This window comes from Fringilla coelebs (genome assembly GCF_963513975.1).
Source record: "Fringilla coelebs genome assembly, chromosome: 8".
Lineage (NCBI taxonomy): Eukaryota > Metazoa > Chordata > Aves > Passeriformes > Fringillidae > Fringilla > Fringilla coelebs.
The window spans coordinates 25,098,460-25,124,989 of NC_140066.1; the positions used below are offsets into that span (position 1 = coordinate 25,098,460).

A 26,530-nucleotide genomic window follows, 5' to 3' on the forward strand; every position below is an offset into this window, starting at 1 on the left:
AGCTGATTTTGAGAATTCTGGTCTGAAGAGAAACTGCAACAACAGACATCAGTAGCACAGATGGGAATGCAGAGGAATGCAGGCATGCTTGACAACCAGTGGGCAAGGGATGCAGGACCCCCTTCCTGAATATTACTTTACAGAGAATGGTGAGGATTGCTTTAGTAGTGGGAAAGCTGTCCAGACTGAAGAACACATAATCACAGACAAAGATGCACCAGCACTGCCAGGAAGGACAGGCATATCCTTCTGTTTGTGTGTCCTTTCTCTAGGTGTTACCAAGTTCACATAAAAAGAAAGATCTGCAGATATTACCACATGAAACCTAGCAAGATCAGTCTTTAAGCCAGAAAAATATCTCCTGAGATGACCACTGCTGTAAACAGGGATCTTTAGCAGTGACTTTTTTTTAGGCCCACTAGATGCAGATGTGAGGATGGTCAATGTCACATCCTATTCCAAGAGCACAGTTTCTTTTCCAGTTTCCCTGCTAGATTAGAATGTCCAGAATCAGTTTGATACCACTTTCACTAGGAAAGGAAGTCAGGAAGAATATTAAAACAAGTATTTGAACAATTTCTCTGAAGCTGGACAAAAATAGCATTTGGAGAATCAAAAGGCTCTTCTTAATCTACTAACTAGATAATACCAGATAATTACAGCTTCTCACAGTCTCTCAACCTCTCTTTCTTATAATTTCTTTTTAAAATACCATAAAATATCCTTCCATAGTGCTGACAATATCACTGTTACTCTCCAGTAGTTCCAAGACGCGGTGCATCACCACTTCAGGCAGAGAGGGGTTGTAGCTCTGCTGAACACAACTCAGGACATGAAGGAAATGGCAACCTTTTTCAGCATCTGCAGAAAAAAGGAAAATGCAGCCAGGCATGGACAAAATATTTTGGTCTGTCTCTTTTGAACTATCGTAATACAGATCAATCATGAAAATCCCTAGAGAGAGCCCTAGATACAGAAACAGACATGTATTCAGAAGGAAGAGATCCTGTCTGTGCCTGCAGTTCTCCAATTATCAAGTGTTCCCAGTGACTTTTCTGGGAAGTGTCAGAGCTGTAACAGTAGTAATTAGGGTGAAAGATAAGTCAGTCTTGACAACTCTTAACATACAAGGCTTAGTACAACTTGATGAGGAGTTTAATAATGTAAGGGTACCTCCACTGTGCACCTGTGCAGGCCATCCAGTTTTTGCAACTTCAGAAGGAACCAAATGAAAGTCATTTTACTGAGACCCAACTTCACAACCCTCAAGCAGCGAGGTGCGTGGCCAGGGCCTGTAACCGCTGGCCCAACGCTGGCATCTTGTGGAAAAATTGCTGCACTGCAACTGCATTCACCTCGCAATGCTATCTCCTCCTTACCCTGCACACCACCCATACAATTATGGGAGTAGAAAGTCATGGAACCATCAGTATCAGATTTTATCTCCTTTTAATTAGCCCTGCAATGTACAAGAGAACAGAAGTTTAAAATAACCCCCTCTGCCAGGGGCAAGCACAGAGGTCCTTCATGGCGGCACACATCTATTCTGTGCCAGGTGGGGCATTGTTTGAAGCTGTCCCAGTCATCATTTCCTCCACTAATTGTCAGTGCTGCAAGCTCCCAGTCCCCCAAGTGCTGAAGTCCACAACATATTTCTCCACAGCAGCTGACAATGGAAAACAGACATAAATCATATTTATCAACACAAATTATTTTCCATCTCCTTAGCTCATGTGATGCAAGGCAAGTTTGATAAGGGTACTGAGAAACTGCCATGGGCCAGGGAGGGCACTATATTTTGTTGTTTTTTGTTTCTTTAGTTAATTCTCTACTCTAGAATCTGCTGAGCTGCCTTAGAATATGCTGAGAAAAGTCATTGGTAGATAGCAGTAAATAAACAGTTCAGCCTAATTCTGATTAGGCTGTGAATCAGGCAGAAATACTTCCTCAGAAGTATCCAGCATGATAAAAAGACCTTTGTGGCCACCAGCCAAAAATGTGTCCACTACCCTGGGAGATATAACTGCAGAGAATAGAACAATGACTCTACCTGGTCATAGTGATTGCTGTTGCAAACAAAATGGGTAGCTGCACTTTGCACTTGTCATAGGTTTGTCATAAGAAGGTCAAATTGCCCAGCCGTGATCCAGAGTAACTTAAATCTCAATGAATTACATTAATGACTCAAGTGTTACCTAACAGTACAATGGGTACTTTCCCCCTAGATGCTGGTAGAAAACAGCACTTTGAGGAAGCTGCTGGTGTGTACAATGATTAAGTAACCCCAAAACATTCCTGTTCCTCTTTCACTGAGATCCTGGGTTCTTGCTTTTATCCAGCAGCTGGGGGAACCCAGGCTGTGATTAACTGTCCTGCCTGAAAACCAACATCAGAGGGGACAGAGTTTTAGAACTACCATTTGCTCACTACAGATGTCTCACACAGGATACATTCTGACATATTAAATTTAACTTCAAGTGGTTCTGGTTTTTGTCCTCTCTACCATTAGCCTGATCTAAGACTAAAATTTATAAAACAGAGGAACAGAGCAAATTTGTAAAACAAAGAAAGAAACAAACCAAAATCCGTTTTGCAGTTCAGTCTGGAGTCAAAATGTGCTATCTGGCTATATTAAGTTTCTAGATAGACCCACAGCGGTCTCTCATGAGTGCATTTAAGATCAGGAATTATAAGTGGAGCCAAGGACTAGGATTGTTAGGTAGGCACATTACAGATCAGGGCTTGTGCAGCTCTGAGTAGGCAGGCAAGATTTTTTTAAAATTTGTACAATAGTTTCAGCTGGGTTGGGCCTGGGAATGTGTCACAACTACAGCAATGGGGCAAGGCGTTGCCTGGAAAACTGGCAGAGAAGTAACTCATTGGAGAGAAGAGTTTGATTTACCATAAATCATCCCTCTTGTCATGGAAGATTACTGTTACTCTTGGAGGAAAACGGGTAGGAATTTCTTGTAACAAACAAGAAAAAGCCCTAGAGGTGAATGGCCATGTCCCTGTTTTCTCGCTGGAGCTCCCGCCAGCAGAGGGGGGCCGGCAGCCGCTCTCAGCTCGGCGCTCTTGCATCATCCCCGGACAACAAATACTGCCCTGCCTGCTGGTTTCGATGGAAGCTTCTTGGCTTTGCTTCTACTGCCAATGACCAGGACATTGAAATGGTCCTTCTGGAAACCAGCAAAGGGACACTGACCTGGAAATTGTCCTCTTTGCAGCGGGAAACCAAGTCGGGGGAAAGCTTCAAGAACAAGAGGGTTTTTAAAAGAGTTGCTAATTTTAAACTGCTTATTATGGAAAACATGGCTTTGAGGACTCAGGACTCTTCAAAGTCTTTTGTGTGACTGATCTACAAATTACTCTCTGCTGTTGACTTTCTGACTGAAAGAACTTCCCAACTTCCCATGGATCACAGAGTACTTGGCCAGTGTGACAATGCACAAGAAGGGAACAAATAGGAGGCAGTCACTCAGTGCCTCTGCCAACTGTATAGAGGTTCTGGCCTTGATAGTGCGGTAGTTGTATTAAAAAAAGCAGGTTACCAGGAGAACTAACTGATGTATAAAATGAGCAAAGGAATGATGTGACTCTTAGAGAAATGATGTTTGTTAATTGGATAAAAGACAATAAAACAATGTGATAAAGCAATTTGTTGCACTGAAACACCCTCAGGCAAACAGGCCCATATTAACCTGCCTGCCCAGTTCTCCCAAGACTTTTTCTACAATTCTACCACTTCTTAAGAGAGACAGTTAAAACTCAAACTTGATTTTGCCTCAGCCTTTTTTTCACTGCAGGATAACCATCATACTCCAGGTGCTACAAGGGCTATTGTAGTTATGATAGTACAGGGATATGAGCAATTTAAGATTTTATGCCTTATGTTCCAGTCAGTCATTTATTCTGTACTAAAGCACATTCTGTCCCACAAATAGCTGCACTCCGGCAGCAAGTGATCCCTGCTGACACTTTCTATCCCAGGAACTGAAAGACACTCTGTAACAATGTACCTGTGTAATTAGAACACATTCAAGTCAAGCACAAGTTACCACTCTGGCAGTAAGACACAATAGTTTGAGGGACAGGGATAACTCAGAAGCCACCTGAGGCACGTTATCTGAAAAGAAATAGACTTTGTTTGACTGAAATCCTTAACTGCAAAGAAATACAATCTGAGCTCTATCTAAGCTTAAAATCTCCAGAGAACATCCTACTGATTTAAGCAAGTTTTATTGTTGACTTAAAGGAGGCAGGGATTTCACCTTTCTGCATGGTCACTTTTGTGTCAACTCCCCTGTAGAAACTGAACCAGCAAGATTTGCTACTTCTCCAGAGTGCAAAGCAACACCTGCTAGGTGGTGACCTGACTTCATTACATTTGGTTCCTCCCAAAATCCAAGTATTCTCAAAAGATATAGATCTAAGATAATGGCTGCTTATTTCAGATCGGAGAAGTTTGCTTCCTGCTGGGCACACGTGCTCTTTCTCCCTCCATGCTCACAGGAAGCTGCTCCTGTACTCCTGCTCTTAGCTGTTCTGATTAGCTACACCAGCAACAGCTCGAGTTTGAGGGTGAGGACAGGCAGCATATCCAATCCAGCAGCAGGAGGAGATATTGTCATCAGTATATCAGCACCAGCTCATCAGAGCTTGATCGCTCTGCTACTTACGCCTGGGTTTTCGACAGTCTTCTTTAATCACATCAAGGGTCACTTGAAACAGCTCCTTATCATGGTCAGTCACCTGAAGAAAAAAGAAGAAACTGGCCTTGCTGTTGGAAAACAATCCACTGACATGGTGTATTCTAAACTAACACTGTCACAATTACATTCTGCATTTTACGCTGCCTCCAAGACTAATAATGGACATCAAATCTTCAGGTAATATTTTTACTACTATTGACAACATCCATGAGTTAGGTGAAGAACATGATACAACTAAGTTTCACCCAAAGGAGGGTGATTGCCTCAGCAGAAGAGCAAGCTTGAACTCACTTGGATAAGGAGAATTGTTCCAGGCCCCAGGTTTCAGTGAGCTCAGCTGGATCAGAGCAGTTTGGCGGCCCAGTGAGTGCAGACACAACTTGGAATAATTCAGTGGGTGATACAGAGGTACAACCAATACTGAAGAAAGCTGCAGAAAGTACTTCTGAGTAAACTGAGAGCAGCTGGGTGTCCTGCTGCTCTTTCTGAAACATTTCTACTATTTCTGCAATATTTTTATTATTTTCACTGATTATGAAAGTCATACCACTGAACTTGTTTGTAACCACAGCTCAGTTCCTTACATAGTATAAGTCCTTGGAGCTGCTAGGTTTCTGGAAAACCACTCCTTTTTCTTGTAGCATCTTTATTGCTTCCTTAAAAACACCATGAATCCTTTTGGAACTAGAGCTACTTTCTGATTTCACCTGGATGGAAAGAAAAGAATGAAGCAGACGGTGAGAAATCTCAGCTCAACCAAAGTTACCAGCAAAAGATGGTATCAAGAAAGCATCCAGATGCTTTCAAGAAGAAGATGACTTTAGATCCTCTTTAACATGAACTTTTTTACACATTTTTCTTCATTTAGTAATTCACAAATCATATCTGTTATGTATGAAATAATCAATGTCACTGAGCTTTAAACAAAACCCAAACACCAGAAGCTTGTACCAATCTTGGGGAACCATAATCTCTAAACTGCCTTCTTTGTGATTAGCAGCTATTTGGTGATGTACCAAGAAATCTTTTTTTAGAATATTCTTGTGATGCTTGCAGTTCATTTGACTTTTTTGTTAATCAAGTTTTATTCACTTTCAGAGTTTTCCTGGGAATAAGGGTAGAAAGGTAGGAAAATCAGTATTTTGTAAGATGATATTCAGGAGGAATCCAAGGGCTGAGGACTGGATTCCCACCTCTTGATTTCAGGGAAAGGAGAAAACTGACAAAACCAGTATTTGTTTCTTGCCCCCTTTGTTTCCAAATTTTTACAAACATTCTGGTCATGCTCTCAGGAGCTTCTCCACAGCCTAATGAAGTGAAAGGATAAAGAGCATGCAATAAATTAAGATGAGCATACAAAATAAGGAAACAAAGGATTCAGTTTTAAGGGTAGGTGGGAAATTAATTTTTTGTGAAAGGAGAACAATGTGTCTGGAAGTCCTAAATCAGGTTATTTAGAACACAGGGTTCTGTGTTTGGGACACATCTAACAGAGTAGAAGGATTGAAGGGGAGGGAAAAAAAATAACACCAGGGAAAAGCAGAGTTTGTTTGGAAATAGAGCAGAGCTAAGAGACTGGAATGACAGCTAGGGAAGTAGAAGGAAATAATTAGTTGCGGAGAAGGGAAAGTATGTGTAGATAAGAGCAAGACTATGATTTACTCTTCTCCATCTCCATCTGTCCTACTGTGTCCTTCAACCTCCCATTTATCTACACAGACTATTTCAATTCCCCAATTGCTGTTTTCTCATCTGTTGAGAGCACACTGTGCTCCCTGTGGTTTTCTTTGAGAAGGGAGCTAAACTGCTTCCCACAAACCACCATGTGATAACTAGAACCACACCAGAGCAACCAGAGCAAGATTTGCCAAGCCATTCCTTCAACTATCACCATAAATGCTCCCACCCTGTTCTGAACAAAAATACAGACTTCACATATCCTGCTTCACTCACCAGGAGCAGCTCAGAGCCTGGGGAGTGAAGCAGGCAATCATTGGGAAGTAGAAAGAAAGTACGTGAATATGTGAAACGGACACTACAGGAGCAAAGGAAGAAGATCTCACAAAAGATTCATTCCATGCATTTGCAGTTCTCAAGTGACACTCCAACAGTGCCTGAAAGCTGATGTACCTAACTGGGAATAGTTCTGGGATCCAAAAGGGATATTGGTGTTAGCATGCATCACAAGTTTCTCCCTCCTGCTCCTGCAGATGACCCTCAACAGACCATAATCACATCCCTCTCTCTCTCTGTTCCACAACAGCTAACTCTCTTTTTCCTCTCAAATCACCAGTAAAAATAATCGCTGACTACTTCAAGATAATTAACACAGAACAATGGCTCTTATTCTCAGTTCAGTTTCCTCTGTTTCAGGCTGAAGGATTCAGTGCCTGAACCTCGTCTGTCCTCCTGTCCATCACAACATCAATCTGGATAACAACAGACTCTACTTCTAATTACAAACTTGGCCGTGCATCTGGACACTGTTCCAGTCACAGCATTAATACCACTAAGGTATTTCTCTTCATTGTGCCTCTTCTGATGAACTGAAGAAACAAATATAAATGCAGCAGGAAGGATTAAGTGAAGAGTGAAGGTTTGTTCACAGAAAAGCACATTCTCACAGCCATATGTAAAATGAAGAGACTTTGCCTCTCACTCAAATGCAGTAATAAATTCTCAAGAATGTAAGAAATTGCTAGCAAAGCAACCAACTCAAGACTCTGATCAATTTTTAATGTGAAAGCAAACATTTGGGAAGAAAAAAAGATAAAAATATTTCCAAAGAAGCACAATAATTATTCAGTTTGGCTTACCACTGAAATCCTGTCAGAAAAGGGAGATAATTAAAAACAGACTCTGTGTGAACTGACACACAGCTCAGCCTGGATGGATACTGAAACAGAATCACTAAGAATGCAAGTCAAGGCATTGACAGAGTGAAAGCAGTGAGGCCTTATTATAAGTAAGCAGCTGCTCCATATCAGCACTCTCTCATATGTGCTGCAGAATCCATGGAAAAGGGCTTCATGGCAGAAGGACTGTTTCTGAAAAACAAAATAGGGCTCCTGCCCACTTTAGTAATACTATATTATATATGAATACAAAAATACTATGTATTATCAGTGTTTAATAGTACCATAAAATGACAGGAAAAATTTGGGTTTTTTTCTTTGTGTGCTCTAGAACATGCTTCCTCCTCTCCATTCCTCTGGGTAAGGCAGCAATTCAGTTTCTTTGTCAACACAGCCTGAAATTGCTTATTCTGCTCTTTTGGTCCACCCAAAGTAACTCCAGCATCTCATCCTGCAAATGCACAAGTCAATAGTATTTCTCCCCAATACCTCTCCCAATGTTCACACCTCCTTTTGCAAAGTGCCCCCCTTGGGCATGCCTTAGTTTCAGGGTGCACCATTTCAGATTCTCTGAAGCAGTAACAGCAGGGTCTTCCCCTTCTCTTCCAAATCAGGCCCCTTTCAAATAAATTAAGCTGTACATCCAAAACATAGGAGCATTCAAGAATCAGTCATCCCTTTTGTAAAACACGTTGTGTGTGTGTGTAACCTGACACAGAAGCAGCTATTAAATAATAATTTTACTATCATTACCCTCACTCCCAAGAATGGCCAAGGGCTCTGTAGCAAAGCCAACAGAAGAATCTATGTATCCAGAATTAAGTTGGTACTTTAATCAATATATTCTATCTGATAGGCCTCACACAGCTTAGTGGGCTGGTGCTGTGCAACCAGTTATTAAAACAAGACGAATTCTCTGTACAATCAATAATAGGTCAAAGAAATGAAGTGGCACAGGAATTAGTGAGTCTGTTCAAAACACTGGAACTATGTAACCTTTGACTCATTATGAATCACACCCTGATGGTGTTGAAGTTTCCTGGTATAACCACACATGTGATTCTACTCAGGGAATCACCTTTTGCATTTTCTCATGTAATGTTTAATCCTGGGCTTAGGCAGGTGTCAATTTTAGTAATAGTGATCCTGGACGTGTCAGTCCTGAAGTTCTATAAAGAGCTTTGCAGCTTATTATAGCAAATAATATTTAAAATAATATTTTTAAATGTTTAAATAATATTTTAAAATATTTAAATAATATTTAAAACAGTGGTGAAACTTCCTTGAGAGGCAGAAAGACAAAGACCCTGCATCAAGAACTTTACACTGCAGGTGTAACACAAGTGAAGTGTGTTACGCCTACAGTACAATGAACAGGGTAGACACAGACAGTGTGAACAACACTGCAAAACTTCCTGCTTTAACTACTTCTCGTTGGTGACCTTGAGATAACATTTAAATCAAGAGGAGTACAAACAGCACACTCTGGAAAGCACAACTCAAGCTACGTGTCCAAGGCAGTGACATTCACAAACTGGAATGGCAGCACTAAAATAGCACACACTATAGCTTATGCATGGCAGAAGGGCAGAAATATTGTTAATCAAGACTGGCTGGTTTAAAGCATTTCAGCTGAGAAATTGGATGGATCCACTCAACATGTAGCTTTCTTTAAAAATGAGACCAAAGGCTTGTCCATTTGCCAAACATAATTGCCTAAGTCCAGTAAGTACACTCTGGAGGTTCTCTAAGCACAAAATTACTTTTTCTTGTTTTACTTGTAGTCTTCCTTCTGGTACCCACCCCTCCAGACTCACAAGTCATTTGTTTTAAGGGATAGGGAAAAGGCTACACCTTTGGGATAGATGGGGAACTGGTTATGCAAATTAAAGCTCCAATGGCTTTAAAACTCATAAAAGATTTGTTAATTTTTAACTACTTTTAAAAGCAGTTAAAATCTCTTCCTCATCATCCGTAGACTATAAAATTAAATTTTGCCTAGTATATGTCTGAGAAGAGGAAATTATTTCAGTTCTGCCAGATGCATCTACTAGAGGGAAATTTAATCCAGACAGGCAGAAGACTGCACTGCCAGGGAGGCATCAGGACTGGAAAGAGGTATTTATTGTAGGACATGTATGGGATGTGGACAGGACTCAGCTACACAGTAATGCTGAAAAGGAACACAGAGATGCTGCCTACCTCAAACTATCCCAGCTAACTCCTTCCATCTTCACCCTCTGCTCAACTCCACTGCAGTGACTCCACAGCAGTTCATCACCTCCCTAGAGAAAATATTCCATGGGGACACACCCTTCCACTATGATGAACACCATGCAAGTACTTTAAAAGTTGGGAAAGAGATGAATGGGGAAAGGAAGAGAAAGGAAACAGATAGTTTAACAACAACAACTTGTGCTCTAAAACACCTGAATCAAGATAAAAAATTAACTACACATCCAAATAACTCATCCTTTTACATCCAGGAAAAGTGCAAGAAGTGAACAAGTGTGTAGACTGAGGCATGGCCTAATTATCTGAGTTGGCTGTGCAGCTCCTGCCTTGGCAAATAGGCCCAAAATAACATTGTTCCACATCAGCAGCACCTTTTATCCTCTTTGTTTGAGGGCAGTGCAAAACAAAAGAGTATTGAAGAGAAAAGAAATGAAGAGGGACAGAAATCAGATCTATTACACTTCCTTTTGTGGATAGAACTGGGTACTTGATCCTTTGCCAATTATGAAAGGTGACACCTTCTAGAGATGGAGTAGAGGAACAAGGAAATACATTTCCAGAGCATTACTAGGAACTCCTCCTAAGGCATTCATGCCACTTGACAACTGTGGGTCCTTTCTTATGCAAGAACAGATAGCCTTCTTTGCAAGAAATTAATAGTAAAGGACAATAAGGAGAACTGCAATTTCCAAATAAGCATCTGTGGGCCCAAATTCCTGGGACATATACTCACATCCTTGTATCAGGGTCAGGAGCAACTACTAATTATTATGATAGCTCTTCATGACTGCTAACAACACTGCTGCTACAGTACTTTTCCTGGTTTGGGGTTTTTGAGTTGATTTTCTTTTGGTTGGTTGGTGTTTTGTTTGGGTTGAGTTTTCTTGGGGGATTTTTTCAGTCTTTCTATGTTTGTTCTGCACCAGTTCCTACTTTAAATGGCTTTGTAAATTATTTATCTTGGTATTTCTATAAATGCTGAAGCGTTTAAGTTTCCAGTATTGGACACAATGGCCACTACTTCTTTAATGTAAAGTGTTTGGGAACTTTGAATACTGTTCCAGCTAGTTTAGAAAGTACCAGGTGCCATGTTGGATAATCTACTAGCAAACTTTTCTGTCTAAAATGAGAATAGCTCCTGTTAGTGCCAATATCCATGTTTATTTTAAAGCAAACCCAAAACAAATGCCTTAAATAAAAGCAAACAAACAAATAAAAAACCCCAACCCAGCTATCAAGAACAGCTATAAGCAGCAGTTCAACAAGGCCAATAAGAAAAGAGCTACTTTTCATTATTATTAGACCTCATCTGCAAGAGATTGGTGTTTGTGTTATTTTTTGGGGTTTCTTAAGAATTAAACAAACATTAGAATTCAACATAACATAGCACTTTACATGACAGTGCACTTCAAAATTAGGGTGAAAATGACTGCCAGGGATTTACTTCTCTACAGAAAACCAAAAAGTAAACAAATGAATCACAACACTCCAGTTTAAGTTCCAACTGCCACTGATTTCATGATAAAAGATGTAACTGTAAGCTTTGCAGAAAATTATCATTTCATACAAGTTGAAAATCTGGTTTGTAATTTATTCAACTAATACAGGATAATATCAAGCCATTTTACAAAATGAGTGTTGTTCTGTTTCCCATTCTGCAGCTGATCAAGAGGTTACTAACTCATTGGAAAATTTCTTAATAGTTTGGTTACATGCAACTGCCTGTAAACTGATTTCACTTTAATCCCACCTTCTCATCCTTTCACAGTTAGGGACTTCCAATGTGAGAAACATGTAGCAGGGAGCACTGTTTATCCACTCATCATAACCTCCTCTTGAAAACTGCATCTCTATTAATATATTGAACTTCAAAGGAGAAATGAGACAAAGATTTTGTGCTCCCTTCTCCTGATTAGATCCAGGATCTCAAACCTCTGTCCCAAAAAACTCAAGCACCTTAAAGGGTGACACAGCTACTAATTACAAATCTAAATACAGTAGTGACTGTTGCAGGCTCTAAGATTGCTCAGCCTTTACACAAGATTACCCATAATAACAGAATGTTCTTACATTATTTTTTCCAGCCCAGTTTTATAAGTCTAAAGTAACAAGATTTCTTCAAGCTCTGTAAATAATTAATGTGTAAAGCTCAAGCACTAGTGGTTTTTGAAGCCTCTGAAGACACCAGTGTCTTATCTGTTTATGCTTTAAAAAAGTACATGGTATTATCTCCCCCCACTAAAAGCTTGGAACAGGTGTATTGACTCACCTCCTCACAGCTTGGGCTGGGTAGATGCACACCCATCAGAGACACCAGAGAATCAACTGTCTCCAACTCCTGCTGGTAAAAGGTCTGAATTTTGTTTTCTAATAGAAAGCCTTGCACTTTCTCATGCAGCATATGGATTGAGAAATTCTGAGCCCCCAAGCCACTACAAGGATACACAGAACATGTCAAAAGGTAAGAAATGTGTTTTAGAAAAATTAAATAAAGTAAGTCCACTGGACTGGTTTCAAAGGTCAAAGGATGTTTTACTGTCCTTAAAGAATTTGAATTTAAATCCTTAATTTAAACAGATCATTTTTATAAGTATAAACTTTCAACTGTTCTTCTTCAATCATGTGCTGTTAGGGTTTTGCGAACCTAAGATTTGGACTCTCTGAAACAACACTACATGCACCAGGCCTCCCAATAAGCATCCAGATACCCTGAAACTGAGTACAGGAGTGGGTGTTTGACTCAGCTTATCGAGGTTATGGATTTGGGATTTGACAAGGGCAGGAGAGCATTTCAGTGGAATAGCTCCTTAACCTTACACATAAAACAACATCAGTCAAGTATATGTCTCCATCCTCTCTGCTGACCTCAGCCCCAAATCTTGCTCTAAATCCCACATTTTGTCACTAGATGAAAGAGGTCTATACACAGTATTTTGCTTCCTTCCTAATATTCACTTTAGTCAGCATTATATTTCTTTCCTCAGATTATGGACAGGTACCTGGTGACACATACATCTGTATGTATCACCAATTATTTGGGAGAAAAGCAGACTGCTGCTGTATATGAATGCAGGCTGAATCACAGTCAGGCTCTGTTCTATTTTTTTCCAGAGTTATTACAACAAGTAAACAATCATAATATCCCATACTTTGCCCCAGGAGCAGTTCTGCATACTGCATTTACCTCTGTATTTCCTCAGGGCTCTTGAAAGGTTTATCATAAACTTCTCTATAGAGACAGGGCAGCTCCAGCATTCTCGAAATCTGGACATCACACACAGGATCATCCACTTTATCTGGAAAGGCAATGAGAACATGTAGACCTGGCCAGGACTCCCACACAATTTTTTAAGCAAGAAAACCTGAGGCAGCACAACAGAGCTTCACAGCCAGTATTAAATTGGCAAAATTTGTTCACTGTGGTTTTTATAAAAACAAACCACAAAAGCCAATCCTTCTTTTACAGTTTACAAGGAGGTAAAATGGCCTGTTGTGGTGCATTACAGATTATGCTTTTGTCTGACAACTTTTTAAACCAGAATTTATGATCTCTATTTTACCTTTCAGCAGCCTTTATCCATTAAATGAAGTTAACACATAGTCAGGAGCTTTATTTGGGCCAAAGTGAAAGCATTTAGAGGCTATTTGAATTGCATGGCTCTCTTTGGTATTATTACCAAGCCATGAATGGGTTGTATATACTCATAAATCTTCTGTCTGGAGAGGGAGGCTGAACTCCCTTGCAAACTTAAGCTAGAGCTGAAAAACCTAGACTTTTTATCTGACTTATTCAGGGTTTTTGAAAGACAGGATTTTCTTCACTAAAGAAATAATTTCAACATTATCTCTGTAAGATCTCACTGGAGAAAACCTCTTGCACAACAGCACAGACACGGAACTGAGAAGAAGTTATGTAACTGGAAGCTCCCAGAGCCGTGGGCTGCAGAGCCCTGCTGCTCCAAGAGCTGTCAGACACAGAGGCAGCACCTGCATGCAGATCTGTGCCTGAGGAACACTTCTCCCTCATCCTGCAGAGCCAGGGAGCTGAGGAGAAGCCAGGCTTTAGTGGGACCCTTCCCCTATGCTGCTGCCTGCCCATGGAATGGATTGGCTGTGGCAAACAGCAGCCACTTCTCCAAAGCCTTCAGTACCCTTGGTGAAGTGGGACACACAAGGTCAGCAGCTCCCTTCCCACAGGCTTTGGCTCCTCTACTTCAACACAGAGAAATCTGAAGAGCAAATCACTCTTGCAGACACCCAACCAGAGTAGCTGTGTGATATTCTTGCACGCATGCTAATCAGCTTTTACAGTTTTTCCAGGAATGCCTTGTTTACAGGCAGTCTAATCTCACACATTACATAGTGTGTCTCCCAACCTTATGCTGCTACAATTGAAATAAAGATATACAGATGAGAATCCTTAGAAAAATGAGATGCCAGAAAATAATGTGGAAAATATTCAGTTAATTACATACAGCTCAGATATTTTCACAGATTCAGACATCTTAGATACATGTATCACAGATTCATAACACTCACAAAAACATGAAGCCTGAATTTCTCTTTGTTGCCTATAGGTTTGGATGTGACCTCTGACCCTGACAACATCTCCAATCTCCAGCTTGGTTTTCTGGCTTACTGTTTCTTGGAGTTTCTTCAGCTGTTCAAACACACTGAGACTGCTGGCTGTGCTTGGATGACCTGCAAGAAGTGAGGGAAAGGGAGTCAGGCACTAAAGGCAATGCATTACTTGTCCTTTTGCATTCATCCACCTAAGCACCACAGGAGTCATATCACTAAAAAAGGGTAAGGTCCCAGGCACCATGTGACCTGGGTAGGAAAATTTCTGGGTGACAAAATTAGTTTACTGTATTATACTTATTTAAATTATTCATCTGGGGAAAATATAAAAGCAAGAAGATACTGATTTACCACTGGAAATGTCATAGATGGGTTGCAAAATTGAAATATAAATTTGAAATAGTTTTGGCATTTTTTGATTTTATCATGCTAAGATGGATGAGAGGGGAAAAGAAAGGTTAGCTGAACTTTTTATACAAAAGCAGAATGAGTCATCTGAGGTGGGGCCAAAGCATTCATGTGATGCAATTTGATGTCTACACTGGGGTGAATGCAACTGAGGTGAATGCAACTTGACAGAACTTCACATTTACATAACACAGCTTTGTAGGACAGTAAATCCTTCATAATTTAAAACCTGATTATTGCTCCAAGTATCCCTGATCACAATTACAAAAGGCTGGAAGAAAGCTTCTTGTGCCCCCTAAGAGCTTTCTTTAGCAGGTACAAATGAATGAATTGCCATTCTTAGCATAGTGTCCATTCAAGCACTACTGATGTACATGTAAAATAAGAATGCAAGGCTGAAAAGCACTCTTGGTCCTCATTCTATTTCAAGCAGTATTTCATGCAATTCCTTTTAATGCATCAAAGTTCCTCATTTAAGTTCCTCAAAACTGATTTGATTGCGGCTCCTTTTTTTTTTCTTTTTTTGAGAGCTGTGCCAGATCATCACCTCTCCAAAGTGAGAGCTGTCTTCTACATTCCAGTTGGGACCATTTGTACCACCTGTCATAAGATTGTTAAATATAAGTATGAATTATCTGTCTGTATAAATGGGCTTGTTCCACAGACATCAGAGTTTTTAACTTTTACATCAAGCTTTCCTTTCTCCATTCTATTAATATGCATTCCTAACACTGCAGATGACACCAGTAAGATTTATTTCAGTAGGATTTGATCAGCTCCATATTAGGGTTGTCAATCCACTACATGGGCTTCCAAGAAGAGCCAAAGTAGAAAGAATTCTGTACTTTGATCTACAAGAAACAGTAGGAGAAAAAGCAAAGAGACAGCCAGACAGTAGTGTGCTGTTCTGTTAGTTGAGTGCAATAATACATTAATTTCAAATGCACAATTACTGCACATTTAGGACTTGCTCAAATTGTAAAAGACTGCTGGCATCCTCCCACTGTGTTTGAAGCTACTTTCAAGTCCATTGCTGACAGTGTCTGTATGAGCAAGAGTATATGAATGCAAACAAAGCAAGGATAAATCCTGAAACCATAATCACAAGGGCAGGTCAATGGACTGACTTTGGAAACAGAAGTTGTGGCACATTTCCAGCCTAGTTCCTTACTAGATGAAGTCACAGAAAGAACCTTAACAGGCAAATTCTCTGAACAATGTCACAGCATAGAACTGGACTATCATATTACTCAAATAAGGAAAAGGCAGGGACAGGACATAATGTAATGGTTTTATTGGCATCACCCTTGAACAAAACACAAAAACTAACAGAAAATTACCAAAATGGCCTAGGCAGTATTTGCTCTTCTGCAAGTTTGATCACTTACTAGATTATTTAAGACTGACATAAGTAAAAACAAACAGTCAAAAGAGAGCTTATTTATTTGATAAATTACCTGATAAAGGTGTTTCTGCTACCATGGGATTTTTCCAGCAGACACAATTTATAACTCCAGTACTATCATCCACTGCAAAAAAAAAAAAATTGCAAGCATTACAGACTAGGAAAGCAGGCAGTCATGTTCCCAGAAGTGAAGGTACATGAACATGTGGGGAGATAACTTCCAAGGACATCTCATTCCAACTGGTTTGAAAGGTAAAATGGGTGTCCAAACTCTACTTGCATATCTGACATAATTTCCACAGTTGTTTCAGCCATGGAAGTAGCTCAGCACCATATGTGCTTATGTGCATAGTAAGCAAAGTAACAGGTATATTCTCAAAGAAAGATCATATACTAATTTAAATTATGAGGCTTCAGTACATATATTGGATACTAAGGAATTTCTATCTTGTTGATAAAGGTCAGGAGAAGAATCAGTTTTGAAGGCTGAAGTCAGACAAATTGAAAAAGGAAACCAGGCACAAACTACAGAAGCATTACTGTTACAGTGATGAAACAACACTTCAACATTTGGGGATACAACCATGTGAATAAACCAGGAGTGCAGCTACCTGCAGCTGCATTGGTTTCCATGCCAATATTATGCTCTAAGTCTGTTGGTCTTTCCAATAGAAGATGATGTCCAGGGAGCAGAAAGGCAGCTCCTCTAGGCAGGAAGGACAGAAGACATGCATGCTTGTGGTTCTGCTCTAAGCCAGGAATTCCCAATTTAGAGTGTAGGTGCTGGTGGCATGCATGCCACTTCCTCTGCTGAAAAGGCTCAACACTTCTCCTGAGCACAGAGCTGCTCTTCCTGTTCTGCCAGTGACCAATGAAAATCAGTTTGACCATTTCTGCTCCAGGCACTGCATTGTCCACGACAGCAGGAAAAGACAAAACTCAAAGGAAACTAAAATCTGTCTGAAGAATCAATTTTCTGTCAATCAAGGGACTGTATATAGACGGCCTGTGCAACAAACACTGTAAATAGTAAGACACTAAATGTCTGTCAAGGACCATCCAGCCAATGCACCTTGCTTCTTGAATGTAACATCTCCAAGATTGAGATTCCACTCCTCACAAATGGAAACCTGCAATTTTCTTCTGTTCCTTAAAGCAGGTCCATGACTAAAAAAGTAACAGCAATGTTTACTATGATGGTGCTGATTGATACCTGCAGTCATTTCCTCTGGGAACCATAGCATCAAAGAAAAATGCCTTTGCATTGTCTCACATGTCTTAAAACAATCTCCCTGTTTGGGGGTCTAATTTCAAATTATTGTTTTGCCTTCCTGTTTCCAAGCAGTTTAGCTGCACGTTCCTATTAGCAAACTTACAGCACTTATGAGATGCAGGCAATTCCAAATTCCATCACAAAAGTATGCTCCTCTCTGCTCTCTCTGTTTTGAGCTGCTGCGTCTGCAACTATTTCAGCAGCTTTAATTTTATACCAGAGCACAGAAAACAATCTGCTGGTAGGATTTCCTCTCCTTGGTACACACAGACAGCAACTATTTTAGTAGGAGGCAGAGCCCTCATAAGCCATGCCCAAGCCATGTGTGCAAGCCAGCAGTGGCAACAAGAAGCAGAGCAGATAACATTTCACTCTTGCATTCCAACAGTTTCTAGATGTTCCAGCTTGCACCAACCAAGTCAGACAGGCTTCCTAAGAGGGCTTGGAAACAAACCAAGAAAGGAGGCCAGACTCCTTCTCCTCAACGCAACAGCTGAAAACAGAGTTCTGGAGAGACTGACCTGTACTTAACCACAGAAGGAATCTGGTAGCAGAGTAAGGCTCTGAAACAAAGTTTTGCAATTTCATAGATGAAAGCTTTGAGCAAAAAGACAAGTCACTTCTGAAGTACAGACAAATGAGAACTCTTGCAGTTGTATTCTAATTAGACAAGAGAATGTTATTTAGAATAGATTTTAAATGCACAAGGGGTCTACAAACTCTTGAAAACTTCCTGTGCTCCTGTGCCGCCCTTCCTCATCTCTTTGGGTTTGAACTTTTGTTTATTTGGGTTTTTTGTGGGTTTACTTTTTGTTTGCTGGGGGTTTTTTCCTGGTTTTTGTTTGTTTGGCTTTGGTTTCTTTGATTCTTGCTTAATTATTTGAGGGGTAGCTCAAAGCTACCTACTAAATGAGAAAATTGCCTAAATATTTATTTCTTTATGACAAAAAGGGTATGGCTCTTGTCAGGCCTGCATGGACCTACTGAGATGCTGGTGAATTTTTTTTTTTTAAGTCAACTGCCTTTTAGCTTTTAAAGTTAGTTTTGGAGTACAAAGAAAACCACATGGGATGTTTGGTTTTGTTAGAAAGGGGACAAAAGAGGCCAGAAAGGTACACTAGGTAAAATATGAGCTTGATCAAAGCGATGTTTTAATTAGATATAATTCTCCTAACTTATCATAATAATAGCAAGAAACAATCAAATCAAAGTGTCAAAATCAGATATTACATAGCATGTAATTTTTATTTTTTAAGCCAGGAAAGAGTAAACTAACTCTTTTCTACAATTATAATTTTGTGATTAGTTCTGGCTCTAGAGTTTTCAGCAGAGGACCTAAGATTCTTTAAAGTGAGTGATGTGTATTCTGAAACAGACAAATAGGAAGTGAGGGGGGAGGATCAAGGCAGGGACACAAAGACATTTCAGTTCCCTATCAGAGGGAAAGTACAAAGGGGGAATTGCTTTGTAAGTCACTTTTAGGCAGATGGAAAGTGAGCAAGTCCTGAGCAGTGTGTGGCACTCCAACTGATGCAACCCTTGTGACTCACCAGAGTCTGTTGAACTGAGAGATGCAAGAAGTTACAAGCAGGAAACTGTCTAAGTTACAGTTTTGTGCTGGCAGAGTCGGCTTGCCTGAAAGGGAGGGCAGGCTGGGGAGGGGCACCCTGGCAGGTAGCCTGAAAACTCAAACCAGGAACTGCTGGAACAAAGAGTGGAGTTAGATGTGAAAGGACAGCAGGAAGCCAGGCTTACTGTGAGCTGCACTTGAAGGTCGGTGGATCTAAGGCCTTAATTCCACTACTCTGCAGTTTCTTTTTATTTCTATTCCTCTACTTTCTGCCCCAGTGAAACATTTTCCACAGGTGTAGTTGTTTAAACATGCTGAGAGCAGCATGGAAAACCCTTACCCATAGAATTGTTTTGTCTTGGTCATTTTGATTCTGTCTTCCTCTATTCCCATGAAGAGATAAATGCATTTGCAGTCAATGCCACCCTGCAGCAGTTTGATGCTGGGGTACCTAGGAGCTGGTAAATTCATCAGCTGTATCTTCACAGTATTCCCAAGGGTCAGGGAACTGCAATCTTACAAGCAAAGGAGCTGGGAAGGAGAGGCACTCTGTGACTCACCTCCACCAGGTGAAAACCCTTGGCAGAGGAAAACACTGGCCATAAGGGCTTCAACAGGATCTCTGCACTTGGCTCCCCCTTCCTACTGTGAGGTGACCTCCCCCCACCTTTTGAAACTTGCCACATCACCACTGCTCCACTCTGCTTTTTCTCCAGATGTAAAAGACAGCTGAACAAAATGACAATCAGATGTTTCCATGTTAATAACACTGAATACTGGGAAAAGCAATACAGAGGAGACAACTCCCAGCTGGTGTTGGCAAGAACTGGTGCTATGATGCTTGAGTTCATTTGTTGAAACTCTTGTGCATCTAAACAGAAACAAGCTCTTGACTGCTATTAGAAGTTGGCTCCAAGATATGACAAGACATACATAAAGTCAGGAGGCATTTCTACGGTTCAAATATGGAAGGAGTGATTTCACATTTGTGGGCACTGTTAAATACGTTTGCATCTGACCAAAGGTCCTGCAAATAGGAGAGGAAGGTGGCAGAGTCCAGTGACAAAACAACACCCAAAGTTAAGATCTGCTACATGACCCCACAAGAATCCATTACTCTATGTTAACTATTTAATTCTCTATTTTTGAAGTGGAGATAAACAGTAGCTTCCCTACATTTGCCAGGTAATCTCAGCTGTAGATATACATTATATTAGGATAAGAGCACATTTTTTCAAGAATACACAATGACCACATAGGGAGATCTTTCAGTTCTAACAATAACTAAGATAAAAGGCTGATAAGTGCAAGAAGAAAGAGAGACATTTTCCTTACCTCCATAATTATAAAAGGCATCTCGCTCCTTCTTTTGAACCACTATCCCAACAACATCTACCTTTCTTATTGGATGTCCATTATAAAAGAATATACCTAGACACAAAACATTCTTGATTAATATAACTATTTCTTTCCACACCCTACCCTACATAGTCACATTTGTCAATTAAAAAAACATACTTTCTTACATATTTAATAAATCTTAAATTATACAGCACCTACACAGGAAAAATCCCCTGTATCACTGAAGACTAGGGACACTAAAATGAGAAAGTATCAGCTGTACTTAGGACACCAAAAGCTCGCTCTTGTAGTGTCAGAATCTTATTAACCTCTTGTTTTCCTGCACATTTGAATTTGAAAAACAGTTTGTTTGCTGCAAGCACTAGGGAGTTTTTCTTTGTTTGTTTTGTTGTTTCATTTGGGTTTTTGTTTTGCTTTGCTTTGCTGTTTGGTTTGGGTTTTTTAATATCTTCATAAGGCTTCAGAATAAATAATAGAACACAAAGGAAGCAGTTTAAGCTTCTCACAATGCAGCTGTTCCTGATTAAGGCAGAGCCTCCGAAAGGAAAACTAACATAATTCTGCCTTTCATTTCTAGAAGAACAGGAGCTGTGGGGGCAGGGGGAGAGCAAGAGCTCTCTCAGACTGCAGAGCACACTACTGCAGTCATTGTGGACTGCATCCTGAACTTGAGTTTCTGAAAACACATGTTCTAAAAACATCCCTTCAAAGCTATTTTTGTGCATCTATAAAGATAACTTAACACTTAGAAACATGTCCAGGAAACAGTGAGAAATCACAGCCCAGTGGACTCTGAGAGCACTGAGGTTCCCTTGCTCTGTAACCCCTTTCAAGAGAGTGACAAATGTTGTTAACAAACACTAATGTAAACATCATACACTGAGGCTTCACAGTCCAACAGCAGGAGGACAACAGGGCAATAAGCTCCAAATATACCCTGAGCTGGCTAGTTTTCAGTGAATGTGTTTTCTTCAGTTTTCAAATACTGCTGCTTTACTGAAATAAGCCATCTGGGATGTTCAATAACTGTCTTCTGAAAAGTAGATAACTCGAGGGATTCGGAAGGGAACATTTGGCTCCGTACACCGTGGCAAGTGTTATTCTTACAAAGGGAAACACAGCAGCAAGGGAGTCAGAAAAATGTTCTGTATAAAAAAAAACTCTAAATCCAAAATCCAAAAATAACTTGTCCTACATAGCTAGCAGCCTTAAATGAGCCTGGAATTAACTTTCTTCAGGCAAGACAGAGAGAAAACACAAAAGTTTCAGAAGAAATCAGAGGTGGTCAGCCAAGCAGCTCATAAGCAGAAATTCTGCTCATAAAAATCCACTGCAGTGTTTTGAGAATGCATCTATGGCTACCATCTCAGATCTGGCTATACTAATCTGCAGTCACTGGTCAGGTCTGGCATACAGAATGTTTAGCAGGTCTGTCCACTTGTCTCTCATTTCATTTACCAGGGCACAAATAAACACTGCTACAGAAACCCCCAGTGGAGATGCTCCCAGTGTATGTAGTCATTCACTGAATCTTACAACATCTCTGTAAAAGGTCTGGGCTAGTTTCTGGTCTAGAGCAAGACTGTGGATCAGAGACTCCAAGCTCCTGATTATGCAAACAAGCAACATGTTATTATGTTTGTTTCCCAGTTAGTAAGCTGAGTTTTGGCAGATGACAGAGACCAAATAAAACTGGTTCTCTCTGTCCCCATAAATTCACCTAGAACTCCACCCTTACTCTCAGAAAAATGACCTGAATTAATTGGAAGAATGAAATTATATTTAACCTGTTAAAAGTTGCTGCACTTGATGACTTCAAGGTGTAAATTACTCCTCCTTCCAGTTTATTTGTTCAAATTAAGTCCATATTGGTAGCAATAAATATATATTAAATATTTGAAGCTGTGGACAAACACATTCAGTGAGGTTCCTAATATCCCAGTATTCACACAGAGCAAAATGCCACTACCACAACAGCCACAGCACTGCTACAGGGGGCTACAGATACAGAGATCTCTAGGGCAAGTGCTGGTCATGTCTGTACCAGCATTACTGTGCTGTTTGCCATTCCTTTAATTATTATTACTTCCTTTTATGCTATTTGTAGCTTCCCTTCCTTGTTGATAAGCTGTCACAAAGCAGTGGTGCATGATAACTCTGAGAAAAGCTCATTTCCATGATGTGATTACGTGTTACAACTGAGTTTGACACCCACTCTCATTGCAAGGCTGCTAAGACAACACAATTGCTGTTTTTATTGGGAAGTTTTCCAGCCTTCTTGTCACCATTTATAGCAGCAGAGTAATTGGCCAGGTTTACTGCTTCCCTCTGTGTTGTTTTAAGGGATTAGTCACTGTGGCATCAAATCCTAATGCTTAAAAGTGGAAAGAAAAAACTCATTAGGTCATTCAGTCCATTTCCTCAGGGCCAATACAAGACCATTTTGTACAGTAAATTCCTGGCAATCTGTACAGTCAGAATATAAACAATCCCAATGAAGGGCATCCCACCTTTTTCCTGGGAAGGCTGGGCCATGATCTAGCAGATGTCATTCTAGGGATGTTTTTCCTGACATTCAGACTGTGTTTCTTTCCATTCTTCCTAGTTACAACTTTTTGTTTTGCACTCATTCATTCTTAATTACCATTACTTAATGACTGATTTATAGCCAACCATATACTTAGCTTCAGCTGGTCTTTAAAAGCCCATTAAAGGCAGGAAGCATTGACAACAAACACCTACATTCTTCCTTCCTCAAAAGGTATTAATTTTAGTGTTTCTGTTGTGCTATCATTTGTTGCCAACAAATAAGATACACTGGAAAATGTCTGGTTTGGGGTATATACAGCACCAGGAGAACGAATAAAATTCAGGATGTTGGTTCTAGAAAATTTCATTTTATTTGAAGTTTGGTTTAGAAAATGATGCAGGATTGCAAGCAAGCAGAGTGCCAGATGCACAGGAAGGGGAAGCTCAAATGTACCAACTGTAAAGGCTGGTATCGTGACATGACAGATACCACCTCCTTAGGATCATCTTAGGAAAAAACCAAAGGTAATAACAAAACTGAAAAAGTTCCTGAAGCAGAAGCCAACTCAGCTAAGAGAACAGGAAGAGAAGTAAGAAGGGAAATTCTGGTATTTTGGAAGCAAAAAAAGGAGAAGGACTGTACTTTCTAGGACTGTTCCTACTATCATTAAATGTTGGTGTTTATAAAGTAAATTATTCTGAACACATTCTCACATGTGTATGTACTATTGTTCAAGTCCAAACTACAATCCAATTCTGCTGGCATTGAATGATGCTGTATTTTGTTTGAAAATAATTAAAATATCCGTAACTGATGAAGAACAGCTTTTACCAGATGCATTTCCCACACCAGTACTACTAGAAGACATTTATAAAAAAGTTTAAAAAGGCCTTTAAATAAAACTTGCTGTAGGACAAACATCAACAACACTCTGTAGCCTAATTATTGTAATGGATTTAAGACAAAATCGCTCACCATGTTAAATAACCAGGATGGATAGATAGACTAGTATTTGTGATTTGTGAAGTCCTTATGTACATAAAAATGACTGCAAGAAGAGAAAAAACCCCCACCAGTCCTTCATTTCTCCAAAAATAGCATTGCTGCTATCCTTGCTGTTAAAGAAAACTGAAGAAGAATAACAAAACCTACAAAGCAAAGCATATTCAAAGAGCCAAACAGGGAGACTTAGTCCCTGTGGACAGAAAAAAATAAAAATAAAAAACCACAAACAAAACATCAAAACCAAACCAAAGACATACACTGTGCTTAGGGATTATTGTTTTTCCTCATTAATTCTGAGTTCTCTGGGTTCCTCCCTGATAATCTCACACCATGTCAGGCTTCAGTTGGGAGTAATGAACCCTTCCACAGCAGAAGACACACTGCAGTCCATTTAAAGCCTGTGCAGTGAAAACAGCAATTCGAGGTCAGAGCTACGTTGTTTCAGCAGAAGCTCACATGTGGATGACACTGCAGAGCAGCAGGACACACTGCAAAGCTGACACTTGTGGGGCAAGGTCCAGCGTGGAGGCCAGAATTTACAATAAGCTTGGTTCAATGCATGAAGAAGGTCATATATCTATCATATCAAGAAATTAAGGAGACAAAACCTCAAAACTTGTATTTGTCTTATAATGTATTAATATCCATAGGTAAAAGCAAAATCATACATCCAGCAATGTCATCTAGTGTCAAAATTTTGCAAAAAATGTAGAGACAGTGGAGAGATAACAATACATATGGCCAGAAAGGACAAGTATTTTTTAGAATTAACTTTATCAGAATATAACAAGCACCACCACACAGAGGAAACACAACATTACCTTAATGTAAAGGAGGTTCTGGAGAAAAAGGAAAACTATTTTAACAAATATATTTTATTTTTCACATACAGTTCACATACAACCTGTTGTTCTTAGAACTTCTAAAAGAAACTAACATCACTTAGCTTAAGGTAATGGAAAACTACTTCACTCATGTTTGTGAAGTATTCTTCAATCCCTTCATAAAAAGCACAACATAAATCAATTATAATACTGTGTGCATCATAATCAGCACAAATAAACACATACCTGGCACCTGTATAGATTCTCTCATTTCTTTAATATCTTTAATATAGAGTCTTGCAAATGCAGAAAATACAGGATCGATACCCCAGTGCAGAGAAGGCATCTCTTGTTCATCCTTCTCAGACTCAGACTGCATCCAAAACCTGTGAACACAGAAGGACCTGAAATTGTTTTCTACAAAGGTGAAGAGCTGTTTACATTCATTATTTTCCATATAAATGAAAAAAAACCAGCTCATGAGTATACACACAATAACACAGCAGAGCTGAGGATGAGACACTGGAGTTTATCTAATAAAATGTTATATTTATCTATCAATATTTCATGTGCTGCCACATGAAATATTCAAAGTATCAATACTCATGGCTTGTTTGAAGTACTGAGAATCCAGCAACAGCATTTCCCCCAGTAACTTCAAATGAAATAGAATTTCAGAGACTTTTCCTCTCCAAATCCATAAATAGAGAACTAAAGTCAACATTTGTTTAAAAAAGCAGGATTGTGGGATCCTAAGTGGTTACTTTCTCTACAAATGATTATTATTTCCCCATCATTCTCCTTCCCTCCCCTATTATACTCATTGTTTGTCCTCTGCTTTATCATGGAGTTGAGGGAGGATGACTTTATTCAAAACAAAACCAGCCACCCCTTCTTTGTTTTGGGCATGTAGTCTCCACTAACTTTGAAATTGTTACCTTTCCCTTTTACCCTTTCGGATTTCACAGTTTAATGCCTGCCAACTTAGGCCTTTACAGATCCAATTCTCTGCTTATCACAGTCTTGATGTAAAAAACCCCAGCACTTGATTCAGGAAGATCCTTGTAAAGATTTGGAAGCTGAAAATACTTTTTATCAGCTTTTCCTGTACGGACAGATACCTTATTCCTGTAAGGCTTTCCAGGTCACCTCCCTTTTACTAGTAAAAGTTAAAAAAGTCAATGTTATTTACCCTTCCTTGGACTGGTCATTTCTCAGGTGAGATGTTGAAAATATTTGATTTAGTCAGTTCCAATAGTAACTTCACTATTAAGTAACAAACTGAAATAATTTTGATTACACCTTCATGTCTTGCTCCCCACTACAGACAACTCTTCCCAGTCTTTCCTTTTTGCATCTGCAAGATCTACTCAAACAGTCACACCATTCCTTTCTCACTCAAGTCTCCCCATGAAGCACCCTGTTTCTACTGCTGAATTGAGACACTGCTCAATAGAAATTTAGAAATTAAGCTGTTAAGTGTATGATTTTAACACAAGCTGCTATTCCTCCATATGGCAGTTCTTTGGATACTTGCTACAGTCAATGTCAAATTTAGACCATAAAGCTTCTCAAGGGAACAAATGCTTTGAACCTGTATTTTACTTGGCATACTCATTTTCTTAAGAAAATTAGTTTCCCCATCTCTTTTTGCTTGCAGTCTCTAGTACAAAGTTACATTCTTTTCTGCCTCATGCCCCCCAATTTACTCTGCATGGTTACAAAGCCTGTCACAGTTCAGCACCTGTTTTTCCTTCTAGACAGACAGCA

General features: G+C 39.7%; 1 protein-coding gene across 1 annotated transcript; it reads right to left on the minus strand.

The window, feature by feature from the left end:
* Window positions 1-361: 361 nt before the first annotated feature.
* Window positions 362-25,142, minus strand: STN1 (STN1 subunit of CST complex). The gene is made up of 9 exons (XM_084210824.1): window positions 25,007-25,142; window positions 20,375-20,470; window positions 16,249-16,320; window positions 14,342-14,503; window positions 12,987-13,098; window positions 12,072-12,234; window positions 5,297-5,419; window positions 4,680-4,752; window positions 362-861 (listed from the first exon to the last, which is right to left on the minus strand). The coding sequence occupies exons 1-9, from the start codon at window positions 25,137-25,139 to the stop codon at window positions 704-706; spliced, it is 1,092 nt and encodes a 363-aa protein (XP_084066950.1). The 5' UTR covers window positions 25,140-25,142; the 3' UTR covers window positions 362-703.
* Between the last annotated feature and the right edge of the window lie 1,388 nt (window positions 25,143-26,530).

What these genes read in the sequence shown, in the direction of transcription:
- STN1 (XM_084210824.1), bottom strand. Translation starts at nt 25,139, where the DNA reads ATGCAGTCTGAGTCTGAGAAGGATGAACAAGAGATGCCTTCTCTGCAC. An exon ending in TGCCTTTTATAATTATGGAG is followed by an intron (nt 16,321 to 20,374) that starts GTAAGGAAAATG and finishes TTTTTTTTGCAG; the next exon opens with TGGATGATAGTACTGGAGTT. An exon ending in AATTCAGGCTTCATGTTTTT is followed by an intron (nt 13,099 to 14,341) that starts GTGAGTGTTATG and finishes TTGCCTTTCCAG; the next exon opens with ATAAAGTGGATGATCCTGTG.